General features: G+C 38.8%; 1 protein-coding gene across 2 annotated transcripts in view; it reads right to left on the reverse strand.

The window, feature by feature from the left end:
* Positions 1–193: 193 nt before the first annotated feature.
* arfgef1 (ADP-ribosylation factor guanine nucleotide-exchange factor 1 (brefeldin A-inhibited)) overlaps positions 194–25946 on the reverse strand; it is a 67642-nt gene continuing 41889 nt past the window's right edge. Inside the window, exons 8-40 of one of the 2 annotated variants that reach the window (XM_066720698.1) lie at positions 25656–25843; positions 25091–25221; positions 23580–23618; positions 22414–22648; positions 21706–21805; positions 21480–21619; positions 20872–20980; positions 18605–18806; positions 18400–18511; positions 18008–18213; positions 17789–17873; positions 16635–16800; positions 15621–15772; positions 14999–15127; positions 13783–13941; positions 13458–13608; positions 12737–12827; positions 12466–12506; positions 11925–12094; positions 11343–11494; positions 9242–9414; positions 8597–8757; positions 8061–8191; positions 7242–7371; positions 6840–6975; positions 6615–6753; positions 6358–6430; positions 5350–5509; positions 5106–5245; positions 4283–4451; positions 3609–3747; positions 2162–2279; positions 194–1798 (exon numbers count right to left, since the gene is read on the reverse strand). In XM_066720698.1, coding sequence (XP_066576795.1) covers positions 1634–1798; positions 2162–2279; positions 3609–3747; positions 4283–4451; positions 5106–5245; positions 5350–5509; positions 6358–6430; positions 6615–6753; positions 6840–6975; positions 7242–7371; positions 8061–8191; positions 8597–8757; positions 9242–9414; positions 11343–11494; positions 11925–12094; positions 12466–12506; positions 12737–12827; positions 13458–13608; positions 13783–13941; positions 14999–15127; positions 15621–15772; positions 16635–16800; positions 17789–17873; positions 18008–18213; positions 18400–18511; positions 18605–18806; positions 20872–20980; positions 21480–21619; positions 21706–21805; positions 22414–22648; positions 23580–23618; positions 25091–25221; positions 25656–25843 — 4592 coding nt within the window. In that variant the 3' untranslated portion in view covers positions 194–1633. The remainder of the gene's footprint in view (positions 1799–2161; positions 2280–3608; positions 3748–4282; positions 4452–5105; positions 5246–5349; positions 5510–6357; positions 6431–6614; positions 6754–6839; positions 6976–7241; positions 7372–8060; positions 8192–8596; positions 8758–9241; positions 9415–11342; positions 11495–11924; positions 12095–12465; positions 12507–12736; positions 12828–13457; positions 13609–13782; positions 13942–14998; positions 15128–15620; positions 15773–16634; positions 16801–17788; positions 17874–18007; positions 18214–18399; positions 18512–18604; positions 18807–20871; positions 20981–21479; positions 21620–21705; positions 21806–22413; positions 22649–23579; positions 23619–25090; positions 25222–25655; positions 25844–25946) is intronic. The other variant, XM_066720707.1, reaches the window with a different exon arrangement.

Below are 25946 nucleotides of genomic sequence, written 5' to 3' on the forward strand. Positions count from 1 at the left end.
ACGATAGAGGCTGTATCCCAGTTCTGGTCACAGGATTGTTTCTGCAGTGTTTGCACTTTGTGGACCGGTCTAATTTTGGAAGTAGACGCCTACTTTATTACCGCACAGTGCCAGGCTGGTCTATTTCCAATACAGAGTTAGGCTTGATCTGAATCACATTGTTAACTAAAGTACAATAAAAGCAACCTCTCACTTGCAAAACAGGGGGCTTGTGTTTATTTCTCAGTCTGATTCATGGTGGCTCATTGTGGCTCATTATACACGAGTATAAACTGTAAAAAAACAAACAGAAACAAGCAGTTAAACGAGTATGAGGACGCCAGCGACGATGATGCGGATTGGAATCGCACTGATGGACAGAGTTCAAAAACTTTATTGATCTATGACCTGATTAGAATGTGCCGGATGATAACCAATATTGTACAGAAAGTTGTACAGTTTTTTTTTTTATCTTTACATAGAAAACTTTACATTGCTGTACCATATACATTTCGTCCATCAGTTTCCTACTGAACTGAGACTAGGAATGCTTCAGACCCATTCATATCCATAATTAACCATCAAAAGCACAATTCACATTATTAATATTTTCAATACATTGTCATCCCCAAACCAAAAACTGATTTGTATATATATTTAACATGAAATTTTCAATTTTGTACACATACAGTGAAACCTACATCAAACATGGAAACAGATTTGTGACGGATGGGATGCACTTCAGATTAGGTTGCAGGGTTTTGTATTTCCAGTTTTACGAGGATACCCCTCCACTGGCTGCTCGATGTCTTTGAATTTAAATAAAAGCCTCTGTACACATTATAAATGGAATCGTGTCACTATCCCGTCATCATCACTCCTGACCCTCGGGGGCAATCTGACCAAGCAATGGTAAAGGTAAATAAAAATGTTCACAAAGTAAAAATCCCCAGTGCATTCATTAAATAAAATAGGAGTGCAGCAAAAATCGGAGAAACGTAAAATACAGAAATAAAATTATTGCAGAAACCGATTTCTAGTGTTAGATTATAATACAGAGCTGCATTTCTGTACAACTAGGTTCATCCGAGGGGCTGTTTAAGGTTACGCTAGCCGCCGGCTGTGCAAAAGATCCAAGTCACTCAAACTAATGTTACTCTTCATGTTGACTAATTATTGATCACTTTTTTTTTTTTTGAAATCATGTCATTCTTCAGATAGGTGTAAGATACAGTAAAGTCAAGAGAGCAAGAAATGCACGTCCTTCAGAACACTACACTTCTGCACATCCAGAAGGATAGAGCAAATTAAATATCTGGTTTATGACGATCCTGTAGAGTATATATTCTGCTGTACAAGGCGTGTTCGTCCTCGGGGCGCGGCTCACGAGCGGCTCCGTGCGCAGCAGGAGCGGGAGGAGCTTCAGTACCGTCAGCCGGCCTGCAGATCGAAAGAGGAGCGGAGGGCTGCGAGCCGGGGTTAGAGTCCAACGCGTCCTGATGGCGCCCCTCCGGCCGGGGACAACCGCCGGACACAGACACCGTTTTGAGAGGAACGCAGAAATGTAGATAGAAACAAACAAGACTCGAATGCCGCTGCTCTGTCCGGAGGCGGGGAGCGATCGTGCGTTTCGCCAGCCATCCGTCCCGCCCCCTCACTGGCTGCCGGCACCCTGCTCCTGGCCGGGGGGCTGCGAGATCTTGAAGACGATGCCGATGCGCAGGTAGAACTTGCGCAGCACGGCCCGCAGCTCGGGAATCAGGTCGAACTGCATGATCTCACACAGGAGGGGGTAATACCTCGACGCGTGGGCCTTGAACTGTGCACGGGAGACAAAGAAAAGGAAGAGGAGTTTCCTTCGGTACACTGCGGTCAATTCAGTATGTAACGGCACTGGAATTAAATTATACTGTGAGCTGGAAAACAGCATCATACATTCCAGAATGAAAGGAGTTAAGCCTATTTAAGCTGTAATTAATATGTAAATGGAAAAAGCCATGGAAGGACATGAAGACAGATTAACATTTAATTATGAGCTAAGCTTCAAAGCCACCGCAATAATGGGAAGCGGCGAACTGATCGTGGAGATCCTGAACTGCAGCAGAAAGGGTTCACAGATCTCAGTGAAAACAGTTTTGAGACTCTGTGGTGCTGTGGTGGCAGGACTGTAAGGAGATCTTACCCTGTCGTCACTGATTTTTAAAACCTTTGTGAGGAACAGCAGCAGGAGGTTAGTCCAGGCCTCTCGGTGGCTCTCGGATGTCAGAGTGAGGAAGTAGCTGATGGCCTCACTGCACACACTGCAAGAGGGGAAAGAATTCCAGTCCGTTAGTCACGGGGAACACAGCTCTCACAGCCCGTCCGTCAGTCAGTCAGGCACACAGAGATGTTACTTAAAATTAATTGAGAACAATACAGTACTGAAAGAACACATTCAGGCTCTGGGAGTTAACTGGTAGAAGTGAAAGTGGTTGGAGGTGAGGAAAAGGTGAGGAAAAGAGGCAGATGGAGGGAGGACGAGATTGGAGCTCATTGACTTTGACTTCAGCACTTCGGCTGACGCCCAACTGGGCCGTTGCCACCACACGCATTACTGTGACAGGCCGCCGTCTCACCGCAATGTCTAGACCTGGCTGTCCTTGTGCAATCATTTATAACACCGCCTGAAGAGATTCGCTCTCATAGAGCCTTTGATAAAATATTAACGGGAGTGTCGATGTGAAAGTGAACCTGATTGCGGTGTACATGATGAATGAGCATGTCCTCCGCACCCTGTACCACCACCCTGCTGCTGGAGCGGCTGTGGCTGTGAAGCTCGACCTAAGATATGAAGCTGATGGCCTCTTACATGACTGCCATCCACTAACAAACACTAAGGAGACCCCACAAACTCTACAGCAGGAATCAGCTGCATTCTCACGAGTCAGGGTTGCACTTCTCTGTCCTGCAAATAAGGTTAGGAACGGCACCCCAATAACGTCCAGAGGTTTGTTCTGGTGCAGAACACAGAGCTGTCCTTTCCACACACTGTACCCTCAGCTCTTCCGTCGGGGGCTCTATATCTGTCATATCCTCTATCTTTTCCTGTCTTAAGCGAGACATCAGTACAAACATGCCGTCATTCCCGATTTCTTTCAGAGCCGCGTCTCTGTCGTAAATTGGTTGAAAGGCCCTCTAATTGACCACATTCAATTTAGGGATCGGAATCTGAATAACGCTCCCTGTCAATTTGTCTGATTTCAGTCAACTGAGCTGTCAATTCTCTGCAGTTATGAGAAAAATCTCCCACTGGAAGAAAACATGTTATACAACGCTGTTTTCCAGTTTCTTCTGAGGAACAAAAACAATACAAACTAAAAACATATTTGTAATTTCAGCCAGGTGACTGTTGGACTGGTTCCTATGTGAGAAATGTACACAAGCTGTGGGTGTTCAGTATGGGAGAACGAGACATGTATATCAGCAGGGTTTGTATGTAAACTGGACAATATGACACAGCTCTGGGTTGTGAAGAACGACAAACACAATGTTTAAAAATGACTTCATGGAGATTGTGTGATTTTCAGCCCAGAATGCGTGTGTGTGCAGTGGCTGTGCGGGTGTGTTTGGGGGCGCCGGTGTGCTCTTACTCAAGCAGGCGGCGCTGGACCTCCTCCCAGGCGTTGCGGCGGCTGCTGTCCGTGTACATGCGGAACAGGACGCGCAGCCCACAGGCCAGGCTGCTGGTCTCCTGCTTCAGGAGGTTGGGCTTGGACTTCCCCTTGAACCCTGCGATGACAATCCGCATTCAGCCACGAAGGAAATAAGGAGAGTTTTTCCCACCCATTGTTAAGTGTTAAGGGATTACAGACACTTGGTTGTCTGTTTAGAAAATAGTTCCATACGTCCCACAGCACACGACTGATATACTGCATGTTAATTTATTGCAAAATGTCAGCTCAAATCACAGCATAATGTGCTATTAAGTAAATGAAGTGTATCAGGTGGAGATGAAATGCCGATAGCCTGTGCACCCATTTATCAAATCCTGTACTGGGATTCATCACAGTATTCATAGGGAGCCATGTATCCCACTGACACTGTAATGCACTCGGTGTTTGTATCTTTATCATATGATGTATTCCAGTGACTATGAACTCATCTTGTAATTTGGATAGATCAGAACATTCCTTTATGTAACATAGTGACCTCTCTAAGTGTCTGTGGATGAAGGCTGGCATATCTTAGGAACATATCCTTCAAGCGGAGGTTACAGCAGAGTCGAGTCTGCAGTGAAGAGGTCTCTCAGCCCCCTGTCACCCACCGGCCTTCCACAGTGCAGTCCTCTGCTCATTGCTGGAGTTGAAGGCCTTGGCAAAGCGGTGCGACTCTAGCAGGCAGTCCAGGAGCTTGAAGAGCTGCTCTGAGCTCAGGTAGCGGTACATTCCCTGGTCCTGGGTTTCAACGCGAACGTCGGCATCTAGGGTGTCTCTCTGGAAACCCAAACACACAGGTAAATATGGCATGGTCGTCGTTAAGAGACGATATACGAGTTTCATCTCAGGACAAAGATGCGTTTCATTTCAAAAGGTAGTAATGTCAGGTTGGACAGTTTCAGGAACCTGCCAGTGAAAGTGAAATAGAAACCATGTTGGAGAATTGTTGTTTCCATATTGTACCGCAGTGGCAAAGCCTGTTCCAAGAGGGATGCCATATCTCCAGACTTTCGCTCAACCATAGCCTGCCATTACTTAGCGAATCCAACCATTCACTCATTCAGAGACACAACACATTTGGAGGCCTGAAGCACAGTGTTCAAAGATGAAATATCCCTTAAAACAATTAATCTATTACATTATCTACTTGAAAAAGTATGAAGAACAACAGAGAAATTAAAAGATTACATGAATTCATAATTTGAGAGTTTAAGCAAGATTGAAAACCTCTGATCTCTGAAGAACACCTTCTGCAGGAGAGCAACTATGATACAAACATTCTTGCTTATTAATTACATAACATGAACGCTTTGGAACTCCCTTTTCCCTAAAATTGCATTTCAGTGACATATATATCCTGCTTACCGTGCTACTGCCTTACCCTGGAAACTCAATTATCCTGTAATCACCCATGAAAGCCCCGAGGGTTACCTGCGCAGCTGCAAGGTTCTCCGCGTCCTCCTTCTTGCTCGTCGCAGGGAAGAACACGATGTTGTCGATGGTCTGAATCAGCTCCAGCTGGACGACGCATTTGATGAGCAGCGCGGCGAACAGCTTCTGCTCCTGGACCTCTGCGCAAAAAAACCAAAAAGGCATGGTTATCTGAATGTCAAACGCGGCACCAGCACAACAAGGCCGGGGTCCAGCAGGTATATGGGGGGGCAGTGGGACTTACTGGTGGGGGTCCTGGCTCTGCCCATGTCCTCGTAGGCACCGGAGCCCACGCTGAACTGGCTGTGCCGCCGCGTCTCCAGGCCCCCCCGCTCCACACTGCCGAGGGACTGCTGGTCCTCCGCACGTGTCTGGATGTCCAGAGACTTCTGGGATATAGAGTCCTAGCAGCACACGCCAAAGGCAGTTAAATACAGTGCACACGTCTGCCCTCCACTGATTGGCCAAGCACATATTATTCAGATAAAGGAGCATATGAAGAACCGGAGTTGAAGCTAAAGTCAAAATGTATTGAAAATAAATGCGTGAAAGACAAAACTAAAGTGTTTAACAACTGATCTGAAAAGGTTAGACATACTAGACATACTTTAGATCTTTAATTATTCACAGCAAAATATCCTATATAGTCCAGCAAAATTGACTTCTGGTTCAATCAGCACAACACTTCACAAATGTAAGCACTCATAGATTTCAGTGGCTTTTTAACTGATGTTGTTTATGAAGGCTGGAAACACATTACAGTGGCGTTGGGATTTATAAAAATGTTTTATTCAGCTTTGTTCTCAAAACAAACTTTCTGGAAATAATCTTTTCCAAACCAGAAAATCGGAAGGAATGAAAGCTGTGGTATAATATAATAACCACAAGCAGTGCAATCAAACCTCGTTAAAGGAGAAGTCTGCTTAATATAATCGGTTTTGGCATCATTAGTTTAATTGATGCACAACAAACGCATGTTTTTGTGATTCTGTTGTTGTTTTTAAGCAAGAATGATATTCATCGGGGTAAATAGCTAAGAGCTGTACCACTAACAGGCCAGCTCACTGTGCAATGGTAACCGTCTTAGACAGGCAGCTTGAGAAACACATAAATCATCCAACCAAGAAAAAACAAGAGAACCACACAGATCACGTAAAAACAGATACAGGAAATTACATTGAAATAACATGAACGGTACTTCTTTAATTAGCATTGCAGGTATCGAGAAATACAAAACAAGCAGTTAACATACCACTTGTTTGTCTGAGATGTCCAGCTGTGATGCAGGTTCACTTTCTGATCCCGCAGGTCTCCACGTCAGCAACCTTGACACACAGGAGAGCGTTAAGCAGCCTGACCGCAGAACAATCTCCCATTGTAACATATATGTAACTCCACATGCTTTTACACAAAACTGAAGAATGGTGTATGTAATAAAAATTGCTGAATTATTACTTTTACTACTGCTGCCAGTACCAATCCTATTATGACTGTAAAAGCAGGTCTTACGCATGTGGGATTGTGGTTTTAAAGATGTCCAGCATGCAGTTGCACGTCTTGTCCCAGGTTTCCAGAGAGAACTTCTCTCCGTTCAGGATGACCACGTTCTCCAGACAGTTTGTCCCTGATCTCGCGAGCTGCTCGTTGTCTACAGGGGAAAGACACGGACACAGTCAACTTCACAGAGTCCCCAGCTCTAGTTGCCGGTCGTCTCTGCGCCGTAGGAGCACTGACCTTGCTGCACACACCAGTAGAGCTGGGAGAGGATGTCATCGAGGAGCACATCGCTAAGCGCCTCGAAGTACTGCGTGAACACGTCGCAGATCGCATAAAGTGCATGGTTACAGGTGGTCGTCATCCACTCTGCTTTCTGTGGACAAAAAGGATGGAGTCTTAAAACTAAGTTGCAATTTTGTCGGAGCATGCTCGTGTGCATTTTATACAAGTTTATAACAAAAGTGGTCATCTCTAGTAACATCTTACAATAAGGATACAGAGATTACCCAAGAGAAGTTGATGCCTATTTAATCCTTGACATAAGTATGTTATTTTTCCAAAAGCATGCTCCTTATTCAGAGAGAAGTATTAGGATTACATTTGAATTTAAATTCAGTCTTATAAAGCTCAGTCATTTACCTCAGTTTGCTGCTCTGGGAGTTTCATATTATCAAAGATCCTGAAAACGATTCTGAACAGGTCTTGCCACCAGTGTTTCTCATATGTGTGACCGTAGGTTTTCATGATTTCAAACATTACAGTCAGACCCCTAAAAGACAATAACCCACATTTTGTAAAAAAAAAAAAAAAAAAAATCACACTGAGACAGTGAGTCAGTTATAAATGTAGAAAGAAAAAGGTTTTGCCAAAGTAACATCATTCTTATTATCATTTTACTGTACAGTTAAGGGTATATAAATATTCTGACAGAAACTGAATTGAATTCTGCATAAATCCAGGCCTGTGATATTTTATTATTATTATTATTTTTGTCATTTAGCTGACGCTCTTATCCAGGGTGGCTTACATTTGTACCCATTTATACAGCTGGGCATTTTACGGCAGCAATTTAAGTGAAGCACCTTGCTCAAGAGTACAACAGCACTGCCCCACCCAGGATTTGAACCCACAACCCTCCAGTCATGAGTCCAGAGACCTAACCACTCCACAGTGCTGTCATTTCCCCCTTGTTAATTTAAAAGCTAATCAACCCACATCATCGTGAATCTTTTTAAAATCTCAGGATGATTTTAGGAATAAGTCATTCATTATAATTAAAGCAAGTGGAACACTAAAGCAGGAATAATAAAGAAATAAAGCATTTACATTCCCCACTCTCGCAAGTCTCTTGAACATCAGCAACCATAAACCTTCAGTTAACATTATTCTCAAAAGATTTGCTAGTCAGTATTCAGAACACAAACGATTGATACACAAATTAAATAAATCAGTTCTCACCTTGTTCTTACATCAAGCTTACATCTGTTGATTATGCAAGAGAGCTCAAACAGAATGGGGAACCAGCCACGGACCCAGACTCGGTCCTCAGGGGCTACATTCATATCATCACTAGTGTAATCTTTAAATGCCTGGCAGAGAGAATTTTGTTCAGGTTACAGATCTATTGCCACAGAAACCTAGCAGAGTGCAAGGGGATTACATGCATGGAGAAACCAATGCCTCCTGTCAAACGTGAACAAATAACACCCACTTAATTCAAGGTCAAAGACAAACATAATATTTGCTTCTGATGCACCAGCAGTTTGCAATATAAACGTTTTTTGTCCACAAGGAATGTATGGAATTGTCCATTCATCCACTCATTCTCCTCCTACACCACATCTCAAAACATTAGACATATTTTGAATGTTACAAATTCAAAAAGTATTCACTTTTAAAAAATATATATATGAATGGGTCAGAAAAAACTTAAAAAAAAAATCTTCAGATAAACGTGTTTGCAGTGCCTGGTTAGCCAGCGAGACGGCTCTCACCTGGGGCCGATCAGAGACGTATTTTGCGCAGTGCCGAATGAGACGTATGGCTTCCATGCTGGTGTCTGGGAAGGAGGCATTGCAGGCAAACTCGGACAGACACTTCACAGCATCCTGGAACGAGTCGATGGTGGCCGGGAAGTGCTTTTCAAATACATTCGCTGAAAAAAACAGGATTGGAGGACAGGTGAGTGCTTTAAACAAAGTAATCTCATCACATAAAGGGATATGACTGAACAGATGCCTGTCTATTTAATTAGTTAATATGCAAAGCACTGTCGTATCATTTTATACTGAATAATAACTTTAAAAAGTAAGATCCTTAATAATTCCACTAAAATATTCTGCTGACAGCATTATAAATATGCAAGCAGACATTTAAAACCATGGCTTATACATTGTACCAGTTGACAGTGCACCAAGGAAGTAAATCAGAAGTCTGATACCCTAATGTCCTTATGGAGATGCTTGAAGGAAGAATCGCTGGGAATTCATTTACTAAGTAGTGTCTTTCCTGCAAGTCAGTTTGGAAACATGACATTTTTACAACACTAGATTAAATATATCAGGTGAGAAAGGGCCCTGTTGAACATTGATAAAATACATTGATAAAATAATAGGCAAATAATAAGAAAGTATACTTACTGACAATATGACCTGTAGTCTGGAAGGCCAGTTCTACTATGCTCTCATCCTGATCTGAAGCAGCCAAGTGAAAGACAGAAAATATGTTTTTCCAGCCTGATCGAATGTTACCAGCCTGGGAGTTCACCATCTGGGCTATACACCTCACTACCATATCTCGAATTGTTGGTGATCTGTTAAAGACAGACAGAAATACATAAATAAATAAATATAGCAATTATTTTATAGATAAGAGACAGCCTTATTTACTAAAATAATTGCTACCAAATGCCTTTGTTTATCATTTTTAAAAGGCAACAGCTTTCCAAGAAAAACTGGTAGTCGGGCTGTGGCCTATATTCTGACAGTGATGAATAACAGTGAAGGGTCCCACTGCGTGTCCGCTGATGTTAATTGAATACAGTGCCGTGCAACTCCAGTCCTAGGGGCTCTGGGCCTCTTGGTTCCCTTGTTACAAACTACATAATTGAACCGATTAATTACTTAATCAAACCAATTAAACACATTGCCTGGATTTAAGCAGTGTGTTATTTAACAATACTAATAAAACATTAAGTTGGACCATAGCCCAGGGAGGCAGGCGTAGAGCTCCACTGGTTTAGTTGATATTATCGGAGCAGTGTGTGTGCTTCAGCTCCTGCTCCCAGTGGACCGCACAATCTTAGTGGGCTGTTCACCTCATACAAAGACCGATTTTCACAACAGTGTGGAAGCCTTCCATCACAGTGATTCCGTACAACTAAAGTTCAGTTTAAAATGAACAATCTTAATTTTTAAAATTACATTTTCAGGGATTCCTGCCCTCCAGTGCTCTGCTTTTAGAGATGATTACAAGGCCAAAATTATTATCATGGTACAGGTTTTTCATGATGTGTATAAAAGTATTGTATTTGTAAATTAAAGGATTTTTTTATCACACAAATATTCAACTGTTTAATTTTGAATTATAAATGCCAACCTTGGCTATATATATATATATATATATATATATATATATATATATACACATATATACATATATATATATATATATGTATATATACACACATACACACACACACATACACACAAACAAACAGCTCCGGAAACAATTAAGAGACCACTGCAAAATTATCAGTTTCTCTGGTTTTACTGGTTATAGGTATGTGTTTGGGTAAAATTAACATTTTTGTTTTATTCTATAAACTACTGACAACATTTCTCCCAAATTCCAAATAAAAATATGAATGGAATGGAATGACTGCCATACATGTAGAGATGCTGATTCAAGAAACATTTGTAGTGGTTTCAATTTTTCTTCCAGAGCTGTATATATAAATCAATTAATTAAAAACTAACTTTTGTTTCTGAATCTTCAGACAAAACATTCTTTATGTAACCAAATATTTCACACACTCCCTTCACCAAAATACTTGCAAACAGATGTTGTACAAACGTTTGTCAAAGTTTGTCCTTTTAAGTGTCTTAAACATAATTACTATGCAACAGCAGGCAGAGTCTCAAACTTTGTGTTAAACCATCCATATAATTTATATACATATATTTTTTAAATGTATTTACAGACTGTCACATTAGGATTAAATTAACAGATGTCTCTGACTGTGCCCCAGTTTGTTACAAAGCGACGGTTGATGCCACACAGAGTAGAAAAAGCAGTCAGCTGTATGGTTCTGTTTGAGTCTTGTTTTCACTATCCTAGCAACAGTTTCTCAGCACAATTATAGCATAAACCCTGAACACTGTAGCCTTGTACATTTCCAGGTTGATCTAACACAGGGTTCGTTTGTTGAGCACACACATGCTTGTGAACATTAAAAGCTTTGTCTTCCTTATCTCAGTTTCCAGAACCTGCCCTGCAATTTACCATGGTCAGTGAGATTTGTTTGTTCTTATCAGATATTGTCACATAGTATTACCATAGATACACAAGTATTTATGATTTACATTTCATAAGGATGGCTAAAGTTTCAGGGGTGTAATTTCCTAAAACTAAGGTAGTAAAATATTTTGAAATTCAAACATGCATAAGTCCTGTTATAAAGGCCAAATATATTCCATTTGCTTATAAAGAGAAAACAATCAATATATCTGGCATTCTTACCTGTTCTTTTTCATGATATGTTCAAAAGGCCTCAAAAAATCCTTCTGGAATCTGAAGTTAGCAAGCTCTCCTTTCTCTAAAAATTTCATGGACAGCTGCCTCAAAGAATCCACTGCAAAAATTGCTACATCCTCATTGGGATTACATCCAACCTGAACAAAAACAAACACATTTCATCCTTCGATACTTAAGACTCTGTAGTAGTAATATAAGGCACTTTTTCGGAAGGGGGGCTGTGGGGCATTTGACATTTGACCTTTGACCTTCAAAACTCCACCCTCTGGTATGTAAATTATTCAGTGCCCTGAAACCCCACACTTCCGGTATGCCAATTCTTCACTGATGCAGAACACGCACCCCTTACGTAGGGGGCCTCAAGTTTGACTCAAGGTCAAAGGTCAAATCCCCCACAGTCCCCTTCTGAAAAATGCCCTATATTACTACTCTATGTTGTTCAAATACCTTTAATTCTGATACAATAGTATTGCTGGTATCTGACAAAGAGAAACACTAGCACAATGTAGCACTGACCTTTAAACTATTACATTTCTTTTGTGTCACAAACAAAAAATAAAGTCCTACCTTATTAAAATGATCTCCAATTACTTCCCAAATCCTAGACCACTGCAACCTGATGCGCCCCATGTTATAATACGATATCTCTACTATCTTCTGAAGGCTAAACATGCGTGGGTGCGTTGGGGAGGCCAGCTCATCCATAGACACAGCACATAGCCACCTCACAAAATCAACTGCAAACAGCACAAATCTATGTAAGACACAGTTATGTTACATTCACATTACAGGTGTTGTCTAACCTCGTTTCAGACAATTACAACATTTCATTCACATTTTTTATTTTAGGCACTTGTGGTAATACTGAAGGAAACTTCTAAAACTACTTCCACAAGTGTGTAATACAGAATATCCACCTTCTGCCTCAGGTCTTATATGATGCAACTAAATGCATCATGCAACCAGATATATGGCTGTGATTTTGTCTGCTCCATTTTATGCTTGGTGTTTTGATGCCATTAGGTAAAATCTCTACGCTTCTATGAATTACTAAATTCATTGTATTCTCTTTAAACACTTTATGTATACATATTCACATGATACTTGCCAATTGCATTGCCATCCAGTCTTGTAGATCCTGTAAATATCCTGAAAGCACAGAAACCAAGACATTCAAGTCAAAGGTAGACAAAACCTAGAAGTTAAGTAAGAGTGTATTTTGTTGTATTGGTGCGAGATAACCATTATAAACAATAGGACAATTTAAGAGTTCAACTGGTAAAGCTGAAGCCTGTGTCAAAAGGCGCTGTTGAATAAATATGTGCACTTTATACACACACACACATGCAGGGTATCTAAATAAAGAGAGAATAATATACCTGTCCACAGCTACAACTACACTCTGGGAGCTGGTCTCTCCAATGGACTCCTGAATGCTGGCTATCTGCTTGCGATCCACATTACCACCAACTTGGGCAAGAAAAAAGGACAAAAAATAGAAGTGAAAAAAAAATCATCAATATTCTATTCGGATTTTAATACAAAGTTAAAACAATTAAAGACATCATACCAAGTCCCTCCCTTTCATATTTTACTTGTGTTTACTCTAACACTGTAAACTTTATTTGCTTTTTTTATGTAAATGCTGAGCTGTCACTTGTACACAACTTTTAAAGGTATAAGATATTTAACAACTCTATATATAGGTCTGTGTTTATCAAGACAGCTAAATGTTTCAATGTAGAACTTTTTTTTTTCCCTATCAGCAAAGCAGAGAATTAAACATGAATAACAAAACTTATTTGGTCTTTTAGGTGCATGATTGGGATTGTGTCATGATACTTAAAGGTCAACGGAATAGCATTTATTTTCTTATTTATTTGTGAAGCAAAAACACACCATGTACTGTTCATTTTATGTGGCTTCTGCAAGTGTTATCAAATTCCAGAGCTCTAATCTCTCAAAGAAAATCATCCTTTTGCCATTTCCATCTCTCTCTTGTTAAGGAGAAAATGTTAAATTGAACATTGTCTGCATTTTTCATAGACAGCTGTGTACCTGACCACTGTGGACTGACTCAAACAGCCTTTGGAAACTCACCCAGGCCGAGTCCGACGTACTCGTCCGAAGTCTGTTCCTTGGTCCCAGTGATGGGTCCGTCTTTCCCTCGCACTGTCCCTGAGATATAGCGTGGCTTCACACCAGTCCCTATCAGCTGGGCCAATTCAAGCTGGCTGATGCATTTCAGGATCTACACAATTCAAAAAGCATTGTTTAGTTTAAACACACACACATGCCCAAGTCTCATACAATTCCCCTGCACTGCTGCAGAAGAAACAAATATTGATTACAAAACAATGAACGAGGCACACCATTATTCCTTTAGAATGAGATAATGCAGCCCTTCGAATCTGGATTCTCTTACCTCATGCCAGGAGTTCCCCAAGTAATTTCCATCCGTATGAGCCACAGTGATGAGGGTTTTGATGGTGTCTATGTTCTTCTGTTTCATCTCTGTAATTCCAGAGCTTGCTGTCAACAAAGTGAACCTTGCCAATGCCTGTACATACGCGTCTCGTTCAAGCTGTAAAATAGGAGAGAGAAAAATAGAACAGAGAATAATAAAAAGTAGATATTTTTCCTGAACAAACTCAAACCCTGAAATCAAGGATGACCAAGGACTTACAAAACAACCCCCACTGAGCAGTATCTTCTTAACACAACGCATGTAAACTGCACAAGTACAATGGGTGACAACTTTGCACGTCTTTGATTTTCTGTGGTTTGTTGCAAACTAAAAGAATCACAGTCATCAATTACAGCCAACATTGCCAAATCATCTAAGAAAACACTAATGGACAGAAGCTCAGTAAGGGGGAGGAAAATCGAAGTGGCTTTTATTTACGGCTTGATTTTCAAGCATAATACATTTAAGTGCAGTCTCTGAGTGTTACTTTCAAAAATTACTTTCTTACTCACTTCTGGCAGTATAATACCATCACGATACGCTTCTCAAAGTCAAACATCAAAAGTAATGGAAGAAAATGCAATTTCTACTTTAGAAAAGTGCATTTACTGAGGCCAACAAAATACAGTTCAGCGTACGTTTATTTCACGTTGAATAAGACATTATTTTTATTATCTTTTCAGGGTATATATAATATATATATTTTTTTACATTTCTGTATTTTTGTTTAGATTAAACATTTCCCCCCTTTTATGTATCTGGGAAATACTGTTGGTTCTGTACCTCATAATATATAATATTTTTTTACATTTCTGTATTTTTGTTTAGATTAAACATTTCCCCCCTTTTATGTATCTGGGAAATACTGTTGGTTCTGTACCTCATACGCTACTGATATTGCTCTGTGTGAAAGGTCATAGCAGGTTGTCACTCTGTTCTTCATAGTATATTTTAAAAATACCCTGAAAAGATCATAAAAATAATGTCTTATTCAACGTGAAATAAACGTATGCTGAACTGTATTTTGTTGGCCTCAGTAAATGCACTTTTCTGAAATAGAAATTGCATTTTCTTCCATTACTTTTGATGTTTGACTTTGAGAAGCATATCGTGATGGTATTATACTGCCAGAAGCGAGTAAGAAAGTATATATATATAATTTTCTTTGTTTTACCTGGATAGTAAAGATGCAGGCTATTCTAATTGCACACCGGATCCCCTCAAGACACAGTGAGGCCACTTCTGTATCATCGCAGTCCTGCAACCCAACACTGAACGCTGCAAGAAATGGTGTCCATGCCAGCTGGAGGGGGAGAAAGTGACTACAAATGAGAACCAAAAGTATTTCAAGAGTGAAGAGACACCACAGAAATCAGAAGTATTTGAGTGCTGACAGAAATTGAATTTGTAACATGTACAACACTGGAAACAAAATGCAAAATGGTGCCAACAGTGACATTCAGGCCAAAATGTTCTTAATCAGATAGTGAGTATAACTGTGGTATAGAACAAAGATTACAACAAATGCAAGGGCCAAAACAGCATCTGACAAACACAATAAAGAGGATAGCAATCTTCTTGCTACAGGTTAAAATGATGAATTAATAAGATTCATATTAAACAGATGGATACCTTATACAGACTGGGTTCTAGTGCAGAAGACAACATTTCTACTAAAATAGACAAAATATTAATTAGAAATCAATACATTTATAAAAACTAGGAAGAAACAAGGTACTGACTAATTCAGGTTTGTGTGAACACCATGTTCAGCTAGCTGCAAGTGCAGGGCCTACCTTGAACATGGGTCTGACGTGCTCCAGGTGAGTGGCACTGGTGAAAGGTGCTTGGACGTGACTCACGGCCTCCATCAGGGCTTTGGCCGTCTTTGCCATCTGCTCCATCTCCAAGTTGTACAGAAGCCGTCTCTGCTTCTCACTCGCCACATCTGAGACAACAACAACACCACAGCTCTTACAGATAGTGTCATCGCACCTCCCAGGAAAAACACATTTTACAACAGCCTCAGAAATCTAAAAGCGTCATCTCTCATTTTTGCATTTGGTGAATTGCACAATTAGAAATACATGTCATTTTTAATAAACCTTTTAAAAATGAAAAACAAAACGCTAATTATTGACTTGTTTCTTGTTACATTCCTTATTTGTGTTACTTATGATTCTCTAAGATGATCATGCAGAACTCATAGGATATTCAAAATAATAATATTGAAAATAATATTATTGAAAAACAATGTACTATTTGTAATTATAATGGTTTTAGGACAGGGACAATGGAAAAGTATTTTAGGAAAATCAGTGTTTTGATCTGCAAGACATCCCTGAAACCAGCATTTTTTTGCTCTATAAACACACACACACACATACACATACCAACTGAAAACCATGGAGGTTGAAACATAACATCTCCTTACAGGTTTCAAACCAATGAGCAACAGCGTCTGCAGCATATTACCCACAACTGTCAGTACCATTAACTCAACTGAACACAAACCGTGCTCGATTCCTTCAAACTACTGGCAACTCTATCTACACAGCTTTAAATAGGTAAATAAAGATAGATCAACAAACCCACAATTCACATATTTATGGAAAAGCTAACAGTGAGGTTATCAATTGCCATATTAGATGTTAATTCTTATTTTCACAGAGCAAGGTAAAAATAAAATGTTATTTTGGCATATATACTTCAGCATGATTGAAATATTTACTACAAGTCTGGATTGTTACAGTATTAAGACTGGGATAACCCTTTATTTATTCTGTGAAATAAAATAAAAAAATACATACTTTGTTTATTAGATTTAATTGTCAATTCTTTTGTCTCCTTCATAGAAATTTTCTTCCCTGCAATTTCATCATAGATGGCTGAAAGATATTCCTCGGGTAAGTCTTTGCTGTCATTAATTCCTCTATTCATTTTAATGTATTGCTCTTTCGTCATTTTATTCTTCACCTACATGAAAAAAAGAAGACAAATTGGTATGATATACTGTCAAATAATCCTATTCAGTCATCAACAAAATCACAGCATGTTATCAACAAGACAGAATATTTATCATGCATGTTTAAAAGGCTACAATTTGTACTTCAATGTAGGAAAATAAAGCAACAGTAATAACAGATTATTATAGGTTCGGGTACATTTGGTTGTTTATGCATTTCAGCCATTATTTGATTACATGCTAGTTGTTTACAGCACAAAGCATAGGAAATAATCAATAAAAAGGATGTTTTTCTTCTGCACACTGCAATTATCAGTCTTAAATGTTTTTCAGCAAACTGCATCACCTAATTTAGACAAGAAAAACATATGTACAAAAACAGGAGGGTCTTGTAAAAGCTTGCCAGCTGCATATAAAGTTTTATTTTTAATCTTCAGCAGGCAGTTACCTTCTTATCACTTCAACAATTTTATTTTTATTTCTGATTAATCAGTGTCCCTCACTTGGCTGATTTGAACAGACCAAATACAACCAAATCACTGACTGACAGCTTTCTTGGATGTTTTAATCTAGAGACTTGCTGAAATCTACTAAAGAGGCAGGTCGATAAACTTTTTTTTTTTTCTTGACATTTAAAATAAATTGCTTTTAGTGTTCAGAGTGTAGAGGTTCATGGGGAGGGTAAATAAAGACCAGGGAATCTAGACCAGGTCTAGATTTATAAAATGGATAAACAAACAGTACAAACATTCACACACATTTCAGGGCTGATACAGACCGGATAAAGCTTCTTTTGGCAGCCCATATGTCCTTTTATACTACAATGTATTGATCTGAGCAAGTGTTTATCCCATTTGCTCTGCTGTTACTGGCTTCTTTTCATCAACAGTGCACTAACATGGACAGGCCTATTTAAAGCTGGGACTCGAATGACTTCATTGCAAAATCTATATGTTTTTGTGTATAGAGAAAACAAGGTGATTTATTCTATTAACCTACCTGTGGACTGTGAAGGTCTGTTGTCAGCATAATGATTGAATAAGCAAGGACATATGCAGTATCTGCACTCGCAAACAGTGTTTGCCTGGATAAAGACAAAATAGAACAAGATAGCATTGATGCAAATTTGTACATGTATATTGATGTATACCAGGACATTGTCTAAGCAATGGAAAAAAATGCAATGCAGTTCACTCCTGCTGTACATAAGACACTGACCCTTGGTTGCATTCTAAGTATCTAGCAGCAAATTTCTCCATCAGCCGATCAATCTTCTGTGCTTCCCCGGGGAGCCGGAATCCCTCCAAGAACATGCGCAGAGCCGAGACAAAGTCCTTGCCTTGGAAATCCATCTGGTCCACGTAAGCATACATCACCTCTTTATTAAAGCGGTCATTGTCCCCTAGGAACTCGCCTACCTGAGTCTAGCAGAAAAAAATAAGAATGCAACACAAAATTACTATACATACTGGTTAGAAGAAAACAAATTAAATGTATGTTAACAATATCCTAAACTCTTTGGGCTTATTTTTATATGATCTACAAATTTAATTTTACAAAGAGAGGAAAAACAAACAAAACAAACCACTACAATTTGAGAAATCCCTTACAGAATCAAGTCTTTCTTCTTGGTGTAGAAACTGGGCAATATCCTCAGGGGTTGTACCAAGCATGCCTTGTTCTTGCAAATACTGGATCCCCCTCTTTGGTTTTTTATTGAACCTGTACAGGAGATTCGATTTCCAGGCATTAGCAACCTTAAAACTTTATCCCATTAATACCTTCCTTGACTACACAATGCTGAGGTACACTTACAGGTCAATGCCTTGCTCTATGATTTCTTTCTGTTGCTTGAGAACCTCAAACTGCTCTGGGTTGTCGGTTCCAGACATCTGGGTGCTATAGCTGCCGATCCCTGATGATGCTGTGGAGTCTAAGGAATTGATGCTTCCATAGCGGTTAATAGTTTCAGGGTGTTTAGTCTCATTGGTGTCTTGCTCTGAAGGCTTTTCTTGGCCTAAAGATAAAAAATAAATTGGGCACAGGGTCATTTAATACTTAAATACATGTAATACTATATTCTGAAACAGGGTACTTGCATACTGTCAAACCTATGATAAAAAACAAGAACTTACTGAACAAATAAAGAAAGGTTATTAGGTACTAATACACTCAAGGTGCCGTGGTTAAGAAGATGGGTTAATCTGTCAGAGAACATGCCTATGGCTCTATATTTAACAATTGCAACATTGTTAAGCACTAGACTGGGCACAAAAGTAATGCTTAACCCTCGTTTATGGCTCGTGTCACCCTGTAATTGTAATTAGCAATCCTGTAGCAATGAAGGCTAAGATTCCACTAAGACTTAAGAGGGCAAATGGATTGGCTTCTGTGACACAATAAATAACATTGGTGCACTTGACTTTACATTGTTTGAACAAGATGTTATTTGATATTGGAATGGCACTACAATATTCAGAGCACTAAGACTTTAGCCAGAACAACACCAGCTGCTTCTTTAAAAGGCAGCTGTTCCAGAAACTAAAGCACAAGTAAAGGAGGCCTGGCAGACCTTTAGCAGGTCTGATAATTATTTCACCAACACTTCCATTCTTATTGCAAGCTGGAGGATACTTTAGTTTTCCCTATACACAGTGTATAGTGTTGCAACCTCAGACTTTTGAAACCACAAGTATGTGTCCCAGTTAGAAGAAAGCTTCAAGCTTGGTAAGAGGTACTCTGTATTGTTTGGAATCGTGTACATCCAAAACGTCATCTTTATGTTTTGAGAACTATTCTGAAATACAGAAATGCTTTTGCAATGTGATGCGTTAACATTTAGTGCTGAATACAGAATACTTATAGAACCAAAACAGTTCAGCTAAGAAAGTTACTACAAATTAAAAAAAAAAAAAAAACACGTATAATTTCTACAAAAAAGCTATTTCAAGCCCATCACCAAATGAAATGAACCTTAACTACTGTTACTAAGGAAACCATCTTCTATCAAATATAAATGTACTCGTTGAACAGTTACCTGCTCTTCCTTTGGAAGTCAGCCCATGAAAACAGTGAAGAGTGATGGACCAGTAAGATTAACAAGAACAAGACTTAGGGAAAACGACAAGTCAAGGAACAACTAAAATGTGTAATACATGTTTTCCCACACGGTAAAATAAACATCTGAAAACATATTAATTGCAAGGATACAAAACAGATCTACAACTTTTCATACAGGGTGTAATAACAAAAGGCTTTAAAATATCATTTTTTATTTTTATTTTTAATATATTTATGCTGACACTTAATTCCCATGGGACTCATTTCTATTAAACCTCATACATGAACCAGAATAATAACAGAATAATAATAATAAAAAGTTTATATCTGCTTTAGTTACAGCATGATATACATATATACAGATATACAGCATGTACTATATGTCAGAGTGGGTCATGGTATCCTCCTGCTAGGAATTGTAAGGATCATTTCAGATTTTGTTTTAAATTCCCCTTACTGAAAACCCCTCAGTGGACATAAAGTCCTTTCTGTATTGTAAAGGCTGTGGCATTAACCAACTATCAGGTGACCAGGCAGCTGTGAGATGACAGATTAAAGGTCCCAATTTTACTCTCCGAATAAGAGCCTCGGGCATGTTTGATGGAGATAAAGGAAGTTGCATCTTCTGTGTTGCACATAACAGAGTTTCAAAGCTCTCTTTAAGCCCAGAAGCCCACACTCACAAAGACACCGACTGCCAATCATTTCACATCACATGGTTTGAGTAGTGCAAATATGGGAAACATGCAATCTGAAAAATTCTTATCAAGGAAGTGCCATTTCACTGTTCTGATTATTAAAAGGCACCTTCTCCCCGATTCCGTCACAAAAGAAAACATCAAACACCAGTCAGGCCTTTTGAGGGATGAAGCCATTACCCAGAATCCCTTTCCCCTCAGTAAAACAAAAACAGCTGATTCCCAGCTTCAAAGAGAGAGGGAAAAAAAACTGCAAATAGATTTTGGGCTAGTAGTGTGTTGTTTATGCTGAAGGGTTTTTACAGCAGGAAGCACAAGTCTTACCGAGGCTAGTTTGAGAGTTTGGATTGACATATTGATCTTTACTCCACTCAACCATGCATTTCAGGATCGACACCAAACACTCCAAGCCCTTCTTTCGTAGGCTCAGTTCCTACAACACAGTTTAAGAACGTCATTACTATACAGTCACAGATACTCATTATTTAATAATACAGAGACAGAGGCAGTGTTGATAAGAACACAATACATGTTTTCCATGACACAAGACACAATTTATCTGGGGGAAATCAGACTTAATTAGTTGAACTAGTTGATCATAATATGAAACACAAAAGGAGAAACATAAGTATTCTATGGATAATTCAATAAAAGTGTGTATTTTTTCCATGATTTTCATTACATTTCAGACTAGGAAGTGAAATGGCTAAGGAGTGAAATGAACTGCTGGTGCCCTATGCATGAAAACTGGCCACTTCTCAATGCAAGGGCTACATGTAGGGGGTTATTATGATGTTTTCAATTATCATGTACACGTATTATTTATAGATTGTAATCTATGGAGCATGCTACAGATTTTCATAGATATAATACACTCAGTAAAGAAGACTAGGATGTAACAATATTGAACTTGTTTCACTGTCAATGTATACCTGAACAGGAGTCATGCCCAGCTCATGTCCAGCTCGTCCTTGTGCAATCTTGGAAAGGTCATTCACTAATCTTTCAAATATATTAGCAGCATTCAAGTCACAATCATAATTCACATAAATATCCACCACACTCTGGGCATCTGCAATTCATAAAATATAAGAATTAGTGTAATGCTAAAGTACTGAACGCGGGAAATACAGCACACAGAAGCACGAAGCACCGCACCTGCGCATATTCTGGTGAGGGTCTGAATAACCATCCACTTATGGTCAAAGGAGCTTGTGGAGGTCTCCAGAATGTATAGGAAGATTTCCTTGAAGAAAACCTTAAAAATAAAGAAGCAGTTCAACAACCCATAGCATGCACTTATGCACTGTAATTTCTTTAAAGCTAGGAAGTTATTTTGCAGATTGGAACACAATTCTAAACCAGTTAAGCATTTATTCAACCTAAATTACACAGATTAGAAGGGAATAAAACTAATCAATGCCCCCTCTCTCTAGCCCCCATATACACAGTTGGCTCTATATATAGAAAATGACTATGGAGATACTCAATAACTACAAATTATCATTGTTCTACAGCTTGAAAGATAAAGGACAAAAATATTTATGTTTTCAGAATATGTTTGGGTTAGATTTGATTTAAGTAGTCACCTGCAGATACATATACATTACTGAAGCTGAAATAATACATCTTAATATGCAACACAAAGTAAGTTCTACTATAATATTACAAATTTAGATGTAAGTCAATGATTTCTTGATAATGTCTACTTCACTATAAACATACTGATGAAACATAATACATTCTGGATGACTGACTCAGTGCTCTACCATTTAATATAACAAATTATATCCATATACTAATGATAATGTTTTCTTATTCCGAGGATTAGAAGAAAATTTAACACAAAGTAATAGTACAAAATACCTCAATTTGCATCTTGAGATGAGTCTTGAAGTTGGAAAGTAAAGTGAGGAATATCGAGAGGGAGAGCTCAAACACCTCAGGGACGGATGAAACACCATTTTTTGACAATGCCACACAGAGGTACTGCTTTATAGCATTAATGAACATCTCATTGGTCTTAAAGATGGGTCCTGCATTCTGCAGAATGGACAGGAGGAGCTGGAGGGAGAGAACCTTTGATCGAAGTTCATGAGACCTACAATGAAGAACATGAAGAGGTCATAACGCTGTTGAATTTTACAAGCATAGAAAAACAAAGTGCAATTTCTGTAGTTAGTATCCCAATTTAATCATGAATGATGTATAAAAAAAAAAAAAACCTTTTTCTTGTTTTAAGGGAACTGGCCTGGGAAAGAGAAACTTATGTTAGTTTCCACCTAGAGACTGAATCAAATATAATGTAAAGATAACTGGTTTGGGGAAACCTTGAGATCTTGAAATTAGATAACTTGTTTTTGAGAAAATCTAAACAATTTTAAATGTTTTCTATTGTCTAAAATTAACCATTTCCTTCTGGGCCAGTTACCTTAAAGTGTGCATATAGTATAAGATTAAAACAAGGTGTGTAAAATCCACTTGTCCTGTGAGTATTATTTTCTGGAATTAGCTTGTTGGGATGTTGATATTCAAGCCCTTGCATTATCTGTTCTAGACTGACTGATGTTCTAGACCTTTTTTGGTTTAGAGACACATCTGGCCTTGATGTTCAGTATGTACTATGTGGCGATTGCAAACTGACAAAGAATGAAAGGTAGTTTGCCTTTCTAATCTCATGGTTAAAGGCACGTGCACATTACACAGTTCTCTAATTAGATAATCTGAAAAGCAATACAATAAGGACAGAAAATACAATTCCAGACTAACTGTATAATGTTTCATTAATACACACTAAAGCCAACAGGATTTACTTTCTAAGCAATCCTGGAGTCATTAAAGCACTGTTCAAAGAGCGTGAATAGGCTGTAAACACAGAGCAAGATCATTCACACACCTTAGTTACATACAGAAATAATTGTTGTGTTCCAGTACACCTGTTAATTGATAGAAATAGAATCACTGATTAGAAAGTAGTTCCCTAAACCTCTGAACACTCGCAATTCACCAGGAACCCCTAGCTGTGAACTTACTTCATCCAGTTTTTCCAAGAATTCTGTCCTAATGTCTTCCTGTAAGTCATAATTAGTTTTAGTCTACATATCACAGTACAGAAAGGAGATTGTACACTCCAGAAAGACACTGTAGTAAAACAATGAGGAAAAAAGAATTATGCCTAAAATTGCTCACATTCCACATCTGCTCTGTGGTAGAAAACAACTTGCACACAAGATCACAAAAAACAGACAAAGCTCCAGCATTTGTTCACTGCATTTCTGTCCATCCGATTTCAGTGACTCTAACGTAATTATTTTATATTATATAAAAAAAAAAAAAAAAAACTCAGGATGGCTTGTTGAAACTTTTTGTGTACAACACAATCACTGCACCAAGTTTACCTAATGTAAGTCTTCCCTTTTTAATAAAGGGTTCATACTTAACACAAGCGCACACTTAAATTCAGAAACTGCTTTAAATCTAGGCTATAACACCTTTATTTTTGCAACATAACCACAAGATTTAGTTATTTTTAGATGTACTTCTCATTATTGGTGTAAATAAAAAAGATGGACCCCAGAAACACGTTTGTTTTTGCTTTCATCAGTAACCAAACCACAGCTGGGACCTGAACCATAAGACACTGCCGAGTCAAAACTCACAAGGGTGTAGATCATAGCATTTTCTGGCCACAAAATCAATCCTTTTCAGTTGTTTTCTCACCAGAGACATTTTTCTCCTAGCATTCACCATCAGGAACAGAAATTAATATCCAGTTTCACAGAAATGTTTTTAGCTAAAACAGTAACAATCATCATGAGAGGAGGCCATCTTCCCTCCATGTGGAAAGACACAGGGTTGCTGTGGTACAACAGCATGCCTACTCACCACATCTTAACTGTAATTCTAGTAGCAAGGTAAGTACATTATTATTCATTAGAGAGCTTTCCCTATATGCGACTGCACCAAGCAATTAAGTAATTAATTAATCTAACCATGCCTGTAGAAGAACTCAAACACTACAAAGCATTAAAAGTATGAACCACTTTGCATAACATGGGAAAATCTGAAATCAGATGAAGGGAAACACTTTCAAATCACAAGAAATGCATTTTAAAATGTAATCACTATTTAACAGGTTTAACAGCATTCATGAAGAAAACAAGTATCTATCAGATCATAAGAACAAAAACGTTCATCGTATTTTTGATTCAGATGAAAAAATCCAAAATGTTTAAAAAGTGTAATGTCTACTCAAAATAGGCCTAGTTTTATTGTTTAACACAAAGCATTAAACTTGCTTGAAATCTCCAGATCTCCAAGACAGAAGCTAGCATATCTAATCTAGGCCTAATCCATATCCTTATTTGACTGAAACAAAGTCCTAAATGGATATTTTAAGGATGCCACAACAAACCATCAAAGCACCGTCTCTTAAAATATCATAAATCTGCTATTGAGTGTTACAAGGCTGAGACTGTTGTAATCCTCATGGAATCTATGCAGTTGTACAAAATTCATGAAGTAGAAAAAGAAAACAGCTTACTTTGGATCAGGGGGTCCATCTGAGAGGGGCTTCATTGAAAGCTTACACAATGACCTAAAAACTAAAAAGGCATCCTTTTGCAGAATGTGGGAAAACTTAGCACCAGGGGAGGGTCCAGTCACTCCAGATTCCTGATGGGAGGACAAGAGACAATGTAACAAACAATTGACGAGTGATGTATACATGTATGCAATAATTCATTCCTGTCCTGGTGATAAACATTTAAAGTATGAAATAAATAAAAAGATGTTAGTAATATTAGAATCATTCAAAGTCAGTAAAACTTTAATAATGCAATATAATGCCAGAGAGCAATCTGCAGGTACGTCTAAAAAAACATAACGGATTATGTATAGGAAAATATTAACCCAGTTTCCCTGCGTAAGTCGCAGGTTGATCCCCCGACTGTGACTTCTGTGAGAAAACATTGTAAAATATTACCCTTCAGAGAAATGTTATCTTAGAAAAGTCACAAAATGCCACTCAGTATTTTATCTATTTGTACATACCTTTATATGCCTATCTATATATGCATCTATCCATCTCTCTTGACTGTGCAATGTACCTGAGTGTCATTGGAAGAGACGGACAGTCTGTCATCAGGCAGGGATGGAGTGAAGCTGGCCGAGATGGGGGTTCCAGGGATGCCGTTCGCGTGGATGTTCTCACTGTCACTGCCGAGACCCCCTTCATCCTCCAGCGAGCCCGGGGTGCCCTCCACACTCTCTGTCCTGACGGCACCCTCCATCGAATCTGCACAGCATGCAGACATCTTAAACCACACAAATACACGTACCATGCTTCCACAGAACTCTCTCCTTGGCTCATTCTCCGCAGAGAAAAAGGACAACTAGGA

This window comes from Amia ocellicauda, chromosome 2 (genome assembly GCF_036373705.1).
Source record: "Amia ocellicauda isolate fAmiCal2 chromosome 2, fAmiCal2.hap1, whole genome shotgun sequence".
Classification (NCBI taxonomy): domain Eukaryota; kingdom Metazoa; phylum Chordata; class Actinopteri; order Amiiformes; family Amiidae; genus Amia; species Amia ocellicauda.